Here is an 11226-nt window from a genome sequence, read left to right on the forward strand (position 1 = left end):
TAAGTTTATTTGTAACTCATTTCTCCATTATCACATTAACTTACCCACATTCTTCTTGTAACTCATATAACCCCTAAGCAATAATTCTCTCATTATTTATTTACATTATTATCCCATTACTCATCCAATTCACTCCAAGGATGAATTTCTAAACTATAAATAGAAGTCTTCCTTAACTTGTGGTGTAGAGAAAAATATATACTTTGGAGAGTTCTTGAAAAGTGAGGAAAATAAAAGAGAGTTTATTAGTTGAAGGAAGGTGTTCTTCTATTTGGTGGAGCTTTGGGCTCAACATCTTGTCCAGAGTTTGTTGAGTTGTACGACGTGATCGGGCTGTTGTATCCTGGAGGGGACAAGTCAGAAAGGTTACTGCTGGACCGGTAGATTTGCTGCAGTGGGCTTGAAGCTTCTTAAAGAGAGCGAGATATCCGCGCTTCAGCCGAAGATATTTTTATTTCTTTATTTTAATTTTCAATTGTAATTGTAATTTCATTATATTATCACCAACACATAGAATAGGAGAGACAAAAGCATGATGTGATGACAAGTGTCACTAGAAAATTTGATATTTAATAAATAGAAAAAATAAAAAAGACAACAAAAAATGAAAAGAAAAGACAAAAAGATTTAAAAAAAATCTATCTAACTCACAAACACGTGCACGGTTGAAATTTTAAGAAATTAAATTTAAAAATTCAGTAAAGCACTTTTTTAATTATATATTATATTTTTCTATCCCACTTTTTGAGAAATTTAAGGCTTGATTTAAGGAATGTATCCCCTACATTTTTAAATACTAACATAATAATTAGGACAAAAGAAAAAGCTGTTGTTTACAATTTTGGGCAATTCTCCAGGAAATTTTCCAAACATAAAATTAAGTCGTAGAACATGTAATAAAAATAAAAGTTAAAATCCCCATCTTATTTTATCAAGATAAAAAATATAAGAATAATCATAATAATAATAATAATAATAATAATAATATATTCCAATTTGTTAATTTGATATTATTAATAATAAAGATAAACGGTAAATTCCCATCTAAATTTATAATAATAATAATAATAATAATAATAATAATAATAATAATAATAATAATAATAATATTGCCAAAGTTTAATCATCACAAAAGCGAATTTAAAAAAATTAGTATGGTTAATTTTGCTAATGATGCGGTCGTGAAATGCGGCAATTCTAATTAGGTTAGATGTGGAAGTTGGATACACCTATATCAACAACAAAATCAAAAAGATAAACTCAATAAATTTAAATTGAGATTAGAGTGGAAGTTGGATGCAGTTATAACTTCCCCTCATGGAGTTGTTTTTTTTTTTGAAAAATATTTAAAATTCTTTATAACTTGTCCTCATGGTTTTAGATAATCGCACTGTGGAGTAAGCGTGGGATGACGAATTTGCTGGTCGGCTATCATATTTTTTTTGTTCAATTGAGTTCCTGTCTTCAATTCCTTCGCTTAGTCACTTCAGAGCAGCATTGGCTGTTGGGAATAAAAATTGACCGCAGGAATAATATTCTCGGTATTAGTGATAAACGCGGAACGCTGACTTATGGTTAAATCAGCAAGAATAAAATGCAGCAATAATGACACCAAGATTTTTACGTGGAAACCCTTCTGAATAAGGGAAAAACCACGGCCAAGAGTAGCAGCTGATATCACTATAGAAAGGAATTTTACACCGTGTAGTAACGAGTACAAATACTCCTAAGACCACTACACCCTCAAAAGAAAAACACTCTTTTGATTTTTCCCAGCTCACTACAATATCACTCACACTCTATTTTTCTTCACAGACTAGTTTCTTACAGTCTATGGAATACCTCACTTTGCTCTCACTCAGATATATTATCTGAGATTTTGGTGTGTCTACAAATGATAGAAGGCTTCCCTATTTATTGAGATGAAATGAACCTATTGATGTCATTTGTGACTCAAGCAAGCACTTGACAATTTGCCAAATACAAGGAAGATGTTTTCTTCCTTAAAACAAGGAATATGTTTTCTTCTTCAAAACAAGGGAAATATTTTCTTCCTTGTTTTCTTCCTTAAAATGAGGGAGATGTTTCCTTCTTCAAATTATGGGATGGACCCAACATTGGCGAGAGAAGCAATAAGTATCATTTTTCATTTTCACCTTTCTAATTCTCTCGGCTTCATCTTCTTCTCCACTTCTTCCTTTCTTTCTGCATGTAAGAATCAAGAACTTCTTCTTCTCTAAATAGATTTTTAATCTAAATTGGCCCAGTATCAATATTATTTTAAACACATACAACTTCCGGCAAAATATGCCTACTCAAAACGAACTCATCGACATAATCAATGGAGGTTGAAAGTTTGAATCGTACAACTATAGCATGTACCAGATCGCGAGCATCCAGACACCTCATTCATGGTTGAATTATTCAAGATAAGAAGGTAGATAATAATTGTTTTAAAAAATATTCAGAGAACCATTGGTATTAATGTTCCTTTTGGGTTATATAATGGCTATAATTTTCTTTTTTACTTTTAAATTTTCATTATCAAAATAGTGTAGTACTTACAAATTCTAAAAGTTTCTTCAGGGATTTCTAGTATGATTTCACAACATTCCTGGATTTGTTGAGCTGATCATGTTAGTTCACGTTCACTAAATGAACGTGTGAAAAAGTGGTCCTTCATTATTGGACCAGTTGAAACTCCCATTATCTGAAACTACCCTAAGGAAATTGCTGCCCTAAAAACTGTTCTATTAACTGTTCTTGATGGTAGAACAGTATAAAAGATACAACAAACGGATTGGGTCCCTAAGCACAATTTTTTCTTTTAAATCCACACCATCTAATAGTGAGGTTGAGTGCTTATGAGACTCACAGGATTGGAAAACTGATGCCGACGACGCTACCGACTTCAACCACGACCCCGTAACAATGGCCGGAGGTACGTCGATCTATTATTCCGTTGCGATCTCGCTCTATATGTATATAGACATTCATAAATTTTATAGAATGTCTCACATTTGGCATCAGAGCATACTTTTACCTCTGTCTAGTTTGGTTTTCGAAATTTGCAAAAATCCTTCAAAATGGGTCTTAATTTTCAGATCTGGTTTTGAAACTTTTGATGCAAACTAATGTCGAAAGTCAGAAGGAAATTGATTTTCTAGCATTTTTGTGTTTTCAAACGCTATATTTGCTGTCTGTAATGGTAAAAATTTGTCGGGTCTGAAAACAGTTTTGAGACCGGGTCGGAACGACCCAACAGATACTTTGTCAGTATATGGCATATACCATCTGGGTATCACATAGGATTGAATTGTGTTTTTCTTGAAGGGATGAATCATTCCTCTATGATACTCTATCAGTATATGATATATACTAAGTTGGTATCATAGATGACTGAGTGTTTTTCTTAAAGGAATGAACCGCCAGTCCTGTATGATACCCTAGTAGTATATGATATATACCACGTGAGTATCATAGTATACTGCAACAGTGTATTTCAACTGCTATTGATTTGTTATACTACATGCTAAAATAATTATTTTTTGAGATAGAGAAAAAATATAATAAATTAAAAGATAATATATTAGTTATACTTTTTATTGATATAAAAAAAACGGAAAAAAAGAGCCAAAGAGGTGTGTAGAATTAGATTATGAAAAAAAAAAAGAAAAAAAAATAATTTAAAAAAATGAAATTAAAAAAGGAGAAAAAAGTAAATGAAAATCACCAGAAATTAAAAAAGAAGAATAAATAAAATCGCAAAAAAGGTGAATGAAATTAGATTATGGAAATAATAAAAAATAAAAATAAATGAAATTAAAAGAACAAGAAATTAAAAAAAAAGATGAAACAAAAAGCGAAAGAAAGAAAAATTAAATATGGAATCATATTATGGTGAAAAAGATAATATAATTTGGGAAAAAAATAAATGAACAAAAAAGGAGAAAAAAGAATTAAAAAAAGGAGAAATTAAAAGAAAAGGAATAGAGAAATAAAAAAGAAAAGAAGAAAAAGAGACAATTTCTTACAAAAGCTATAATTGTAGAAAGGTTAAATAGTTTTGAGGGTATGAAAGTATGAGGGGCATGAAAGGGTAATTATTTTGTGTGTAGTGGACATTGAAGTTCTCCAACCACCAACCCACCCCAACCCCCCACCCCCACCCCACCCCCCCCTTTTTGTTTTTCCTTCTTATTAGGACCCTTATTTCTTTTCTTTTTATTTTGGATCCAATGAAATGCCAAAACCGGCTTAGGGCATTTTTATATTTTTTAACATTTATGGGGCTGTCTTTGAAAGAATTTATAACAAAATTTTCTCTTTCTTCTTCCCCCAAAATAGTTCCTTCACACTCCCACTCCTTTGTTTTTATGTATGTAATCGTTAGGTGTAGATGCATGAGGAATGCAGAGTAAAAATCAGAACCCGTAGTGAAATCTTCCATCAACTACAAATATAATTAAATACATATGGGTCTTTCACAAGCACGGGCCTTGGAGGCGCAAGAGGAACTCAGAAATTATAAAGAGGACTAGGTGTTTGGATTTTTAAAACAACTGCCTCATAACAAAGGTTGTTGACTTCATTCTGTGTGTATCTTCTTTTATTATATTAATTTTTTTCAGTTTCGTCCTCATGAATAATTTCAGAAACAATTTTTTTATTGTCTTGCAAGAAAATAAAGAGATTAGAGTGTAAATCATTAAAGAATAAAAGAAATACGAAATAAATTATAAAAAAAATAAAAATATTAGAGGTGCAATATGCAAAAACTAACCAATTAGTTCGACTACCTTCCCTGTTGAGCCATTTAAAAGCTTTCATTTTTCTCCTGTGAAAATTCTTTGTGCCTTTTAAACAATTGGCACTGAAATATTGTCATGTTGTGTTCAAATTCGTTTGGCCATGGGAAAATTCGTCCTATGCTAAAAATTTTGGGGTTGTATTTTTTACATATCAAAACTTCAAGGGTTAAGTGAAATTTACACTAATAAAAAATAAAAAACTTTGTGTACATCTCTATGTCTGAGAAGAAGTCTAAGCTTTAATGATCTATATTTAATTTTTAATTCTCTAAAAAATTAATTCAACTGTCATAGCTATCATATTACTTGTTAGATCAAGAAAAACGACGTGTCAACAAATCTAATTAAGTTGTTATATACACGACTTGGAGAAAATAATTGTAATCTTTGCAGGTTGACGATCCCCAAAATGCAACTATATAAAGACTTTTCTTTTTGGTTCTTTATCCATCAAAATTTCAAACCTTGCTATTTCTATACTTCAGAATTAAAAATATTATTCAGTGCTAGACTGCTAGTTCTCAATTCTCATTAGTGATCAGAAAGAGAGATAAAAGATGGGTCTGAATGGAAAATTGATTTCACAAACAGAGATCAAGGGTGTGTAGGAAAATGTTTTCCTAAAAAATAAGTCAACTCATGTTCGTTTGGGTAGTGGAAAATAAGTAATTTCTTACTTATTTTCTCATGTTCGTTTGGTTGATAAAAAACATTTTTCGGAAAATACTCATCCAAGCCTCACCAATTTCAACCCAACCCCATACCTCCAACCTCATCCACACCCCACTCCCACCCACCCACCTACGCCCCCACCCCCCCTCCAAAAAAAATTTCTTTTGATTTTTTTTTTGTTTTTTGTTTTTTGTTTTTGGCAACCCCAGCCCAACCCTCACCAACTCCAACCCAACCCCATACTCCCACCCCACTCCTACTCACCCACCCCTACGCCCTCACCCCTCTCCATTTGTTTTTTGCACCCCCACCCCCAACCACTCCCGTAACCCATACACCATCCCCTCCCCCTCACCCTACCCCCTCCCCCCCGCCACAACATTTTTTTTGAAGTTTTTATTTTTTTTTCTAAATTTTCTACACGACCACATCCCCCATCACCCCTCTCCCCCCTTGCGTGGAACCCATACCACACCAACACCCCCTTCCCAACCCTAACATATTCTTTTTGAAGTTTTTTATTGTCTTTGCGGGTTTCTCCACCCCCAGACACCCCCTACCCAAAAAAAAAAAATCTTTTCACCACACACCCCAACGCCCCCCCCCCCCCCACCCTAAAAATACCCCATCACCCCTTCCAAAGGTTTTAATTTTTAACCGCACAAACATTCAATTTTTATAATTATCAACTTTTTTTCAATTTTTTTGTTGGGGGTGGGGGTGCAAAAAACCAAAACAAATGTCGAAAAAAATATTTTTTTGTCAAAACATTTTTTTCAAAAATATTAATTTTTTTTCCCGGGGGGGGGGGGGGGGGCTGAGTTGGGTAGGGGTGCGGGGTGGGGTGGGGGTGGAAAAAAACGTTTTGACTTTTTTTTCAAAAAAAATAATTTTTTTTGGGGGGGAGGTAGGGGGTAGGAGTGGGGGAGGGGTAGGGGTATGGTACGGCGTGGGGTAGGGTGCAAATTCAAAAAAAATATTTTTTTGCTGGGGGGTAGGGCGTGGGGGAGGGGTAGGGTGCTGAGTAGGGTGGGGTGCAAAAAAAAAGTCAACTTTAAAAAAAAAAATACTCCCTCCGTTTCAATTTATATGAACCTATTTGACTGGGCACGACATTTAAGAAAGAGGGAAGACTTTTGAAACTTGTGGTTCAAAATAAGTCTTGAAAATTTGTGTGGCTGTAAATCATTCATAAAATGAATTTGTTTCCAAATTAGGAAAGAAGTCATTCATTTTGGCACGGACTAAAAAGGAAATAGGTTCAAACAAATTGAAACAGAGGGAGTAATTTTTTTCCTCGGGGGGGGGGGGGGGGGGGGGGAGGGGGTTAGGGTGCGGGGTGCAAAAACCCAAAAATAATGTCAAAACTTTTTTTCCAAAAAAAATTTATTTTTGGGCGGGGGGTGGGGGGGTGGGAGTGGTTGGGATTGAGTTGGATGGTGGTAGGGTGGTTGGTGGAATGAACTTGTGAACTTATTTTCTGGGGGGGGGGGGGGTTAGGGTGCGGGGTGCAAAAACCCAAAAATAATGTCAAAACTTTTTTTCCAAAAAAAAATTATTTTTGGGCGGGGGGTGGTAGCGTGGGTGGGGGGTTGGGAGTGGTTGGGGTTTAGTGGTTGGGATTGAGTTGGGTGGTGGTAGGGTGGTTGGTGGAATGAACTTGTGAACTTGTTTTCCCTACTTTTATTAGGGAAGTCATTTTCTCCAATTTTGAGAAAAATGTTTTATAAAAGAAAATATTTTCTAAAATTTTTGACCAAACGAATATGAGAAAATTAAAAAATATTTTCTTCCTCCATACCTAACACACCCCAAGGGTTGTAAGGATCTCTTTCATGAAATGTTTAGACACAAACCACACCATCTTCCCAATGTTATTCCAAATACAATTCAAGCGGTCAATTTGCATGAAGGAGATTGGGGTACTGTAGGCCCCGTGTTCAACTTGAATTATACTATGGGCAAGATTTTCTGTTCACTTTTTTCAATTGAACAGCTAATTTAATTTTACTAAGAGTTTAATACATTAGTTATAGGAGAAGTCGTCTACGTACTGTCTGTGTGAATATATATAATGCCTATGATTAGTAAATTTTAGAAGAAACATTTTTTCAGATCACAGTTTTACAGCTGAGCCTAGGTCTATATGTGTGTTCAATTCGTTACTTATCCATGTCAGTTCGTGGTGTAATCCCAAAATGCTCCTTTTTTATTGCATATGGATTTCCAAAGCTCCCAACAGATATAAATGATACTATTCTCTCTGTCCCAATTTTTATGACATTTTTTCCTTTTTAGTAAGTTTGAAAAAGAATGGTAGTACCTTTCTATATGTAGTAACAATTCAACTTTAAATTTAACTTTTATCCTTAATAAAATGATTTTTAGCCACACAAATTTGTATGGTTTGTTTTAGAACACAAGTTTAAAAAATCTTCCCTTTATTTCTTAAACTTTATGCCCAGTCAGAACCCTTCATATAAAATGAGACGGAGGGAGTATAAAAAGAACGGAAATGGTCAAAAATGCCCTTATCGTATTAGAAATGGTTCAAAATTACCATCCTTCCACCTGTTAGGGTCAAAAATGTTCTTAACGTATTAGAAATGACTCAAAAATGTCACTTCCACCTATTGGATCCCAACGTTATTATTGAGCTACTTCTAATACATTAAGGGCATTTTTTTTATCCCAATAGGTGGAAGGAAGGGCAAATTTGATCCAATAGGTGGAAGGAGGGCATTTTTAAACCATTTCTAATACGTTAATGACATTTTTTACCCCTATTCCGTAAAAAGAATTGGCTGAAACTCTACTAATTTAGGTTGAATTTTTTAATTAAAAATAAAAATATCAGCCTATTCTTTTACCCCCTCCATCCCAATTTAAGTGTCTTAATTTGACTGGACATGGATTTTAATAAATATCGGGAGATTTTTTAATTTTATGATTTTAAATTAAAGAATGTGTGTAACGCATCAAAATGTTATTTGAATTTTGTGGTTTTAAACTTGTCATGTACGATGTTTGAATAGTCAACTTACTAAATATATAAAGAGGCACACTTCTTAAACACCCAAAATGGAAAGCAAGACACTTAAATTGGGACGAAAGGAGTACATATTTGGACAGAAATAATATTCATTACACCTGAAGAGAAATAAAAAGAAATCTATATTTATATTCTTGACTATGTTCATTTACAATTTCTTTTGGCACAAAAATTAGAGGGGCAAGAGGAGGTTGTGAAGGTAGTTGTTGAAGACATAGACGAGGAAAAAAGGTTAGTGACATTCAGGGCATTTGAAGGTCATGTCGTAGAGCAATACAAGGCCTTCAAAGCAACAGTTCATATTGAGAATGAAGGAGAAAACAACTTGGTCTTATGGACTATCGAATACGAGAAGCAGAATGAAGACGTTCCAGACCCCTTCTCTTATTTGCAATTATTCCTTAATGTGACCAAAGATATTGACGCTCACCATGTCAACCAGTAATATCCTACATTGCTCAGACTCTTCAAAGATGTCAACGAGTGCATGTCAGATTCTTTAAAAGTAGTATATTTTTTGAGGATCCAACACGAGTTCGATATTATTTTTGGAGAGCTCGAACAACATAAGTAATATCTATGATTGAGAGAAAATTAATTATGTTGTGAATAAAGGGAGTTCCACGTTCTCTACGAAAGTGGTTGTGCTTGCTTCCAGTTCAAGAATTCGAGTTGTTGACTTGTTGTGCTTGTTGATGTTTGTGTTTCTCGTAAAGATGTTTGCTTTGTTGTATTTTCATGAAATATTGTACTTACTATTTTGGACAAAAGAAGGTGCCCTTAGGAAATTTGCAATGGATTTTTGAATGCCTTTGGTGGCCAAAAAAAAAAAGTGATAAATTTATAGGAAAAGGGTAATAATAAAAAAAATATCCATGTATTATTCAAAAATAGATCAACATTAATTCTCCGTTATGTTTTGGCTAAAAAATACCCTCTACTAGTCAAATGGCTCAAAAATACCCTTCATGCCAACGGTTGCTCCAAAACAAGGAGGCGTGAGTCAGTATTGCCCTTAACTATTTGAAATGAACATATGCCTTGTGCTTTTGGTGATATCCATAAAATTAGTTGGGGTTGCAAACAATTAACATAAACCTATCCAAGACATAGATCTAATAAGAAACATACTGAATAAGCTTATCACTCGAGATCCAGTTTAGAAGTTTGACGATTCTCAAAGTGGACGGGATCAAATACTAATTGGGTGAAATATAATTAAGGATTCTGTATAATTATAACTTCCTCTAATTGTTGTTTCACGATCAAAACAAGGCTTGAAAACTTTCTTGTCTTTCTTGTAAAACATAATGGCCTGTTTTTGGACATTGTATGCAATAGTTGTTAACATTACATCTAGGCCCAATCCGAAGCGTAGCTAACCCGGCCCAATTCTATTAATATTTTGTAGTTGTAATATTTTTTACTTCATGTTTTCATTAATGAGCTGTAATTATATAGACTACTTTTTCCTTGTCATTTCAGTTAGACAGAAATAAAAAAGTTTGGTTTCTCTCCTTTCTCTCTCATAGATTAGCGTTTTCTATATTGTAAATCAATGGCGATCTAGCCATTTTTGTACTTGAACATGGTATCAGAGAAAGGTTTCGTGTAGTACTCATTGATCACTATCGTCCGATATTACCCTCGACGATTATCTCCGTCAAATTTTCCAACGAGTTTTTTTTTGGTTTCCGGCGAACTTTCGATTTTCCAGTGAGTTTTTGTTGATTCAGCTCTAATCTAGAAGTTCACAGATGTTTTCTTTTGAAGATTTTACTTCTTCAAGTTATCAAAGAAGGATGGTACAATTTCCTCCAATTTCACCTTGTTTTTGTTCTGTTTTTCACTATCTTCCCAATCTAGGGTTTCATTTTTTGGCGATTGAAATTGTTTTGCGATTTAAGGTTTTTGTTGATCTGGAAATTGTGTTTATCGCGATCTAGGGTTTGCTGATTTGGAAATTTGTAAATTGTGGTTTATCGCGATCTAGGTTTTGTTAACTTGGAAGTTTGTGGTTTCTTTGGATTAGTTTTTTGGTTTGCTAGTCGATTAATTACTCGATTGATCGAATATGGGTACCAATGCTACTAACAACAACACTTCTACCTCGAGTACTGATGGTTTCACACCATTTGCTATTGAGACCTCACATCCTTTCTAAATACATCCCTCAGACAATCTGAATACTCCTCTAGTCTCACCACCTTTCGATGGGAGTAGTTTCGTGGCTTGGAGGAAGAACATGCTAGTGGCTCTATCTGCCAAAAATAAAATAGGTGTGATTACTGGAAAAAAAATCCTAAACCTGCAAAAGATTCACCTTACTTCTCAGGTTGGGAACATTATAATGATATGCTTATAGCATGGATGACCAATTCTCTGTCCAGAAACATATCTCTTAGTCTCATAGGGTACTCAACTGCTAGAGCGATTTGGAAAGCCCTGAATAAGAGGTTTGGTCAATCCAATGGATCAAAATACATTCAAATTCAGCGAGAGATTAGTTCAACTAGTCAAGGCTCTTCAGACATAGCCACTTATTTCACTAAGATGAGAAGCTTGTGGGATGAGCTTCAAACAGCCTAATCAGCCTATGTAGGACCAACTTGCACTTGTGGTGCTTTACCAAAACTTTTGGAGGAACAATAACTTTTTCAATTCATGAGTAGACTGAATGAGTGTTACTCT

General features: G+C 34.3%; 1 protein-coding gene across 2 annotated transcripts; it reads left to right on the forward strand.

Moving 5' to 3' along the window:
* The first annotated feature begins 1819 nt into the window (after positions 1-1819).
* Positions 1820-9250, forward strand: LOC132630556 (kirola-like). 2 transcript variants are annotated; one of them, XM_060346129.1, is made up of 3 exons: positions 2059-2437; positions 2587-2941; positions 8712-9250. In XM_060346129.1, exons 2-3 carry the CDS (start codon positions 2932-2934, stop codon positions 8978-8980), a joined length of 279 nt encoding a protein of 92 aa, XP_060202112.1. In that variant the 5' UTR covers positions 2059-2437; positions 2587-2931; the 3' UTR covers positions 8981-9250. The 2 variants fall into 2 exon arrangements, 1 of the variants encoding a protein (XP_060202112.1); XR_009578609.1 differs by lacking the exon at positions 8712-9250 and adding an exon at positions 4394-6280 and having other exon boundaries at positions 1820-2941.
* The last annotated feature ends 1976 nt before the right edge of the window (positions 9251-11226 follow it).

The sequence above is a fragment of the Lycium barbarum genome, chromosome 3, assembly GCF_019175385.1.
Source record: "Lycium barbarum isolate Lr01 chromosome 3, ASM1917538v2, whole genome shotgun sequence".
In the NCBI taxonomy this organism is placed as follows: domain Eukaryota; kingdom Viridiplantae; phylum Streptophyta; class Magnoliopsida; order Solanales; family Solanaceae; genus Lycium; species Lycium barbarum.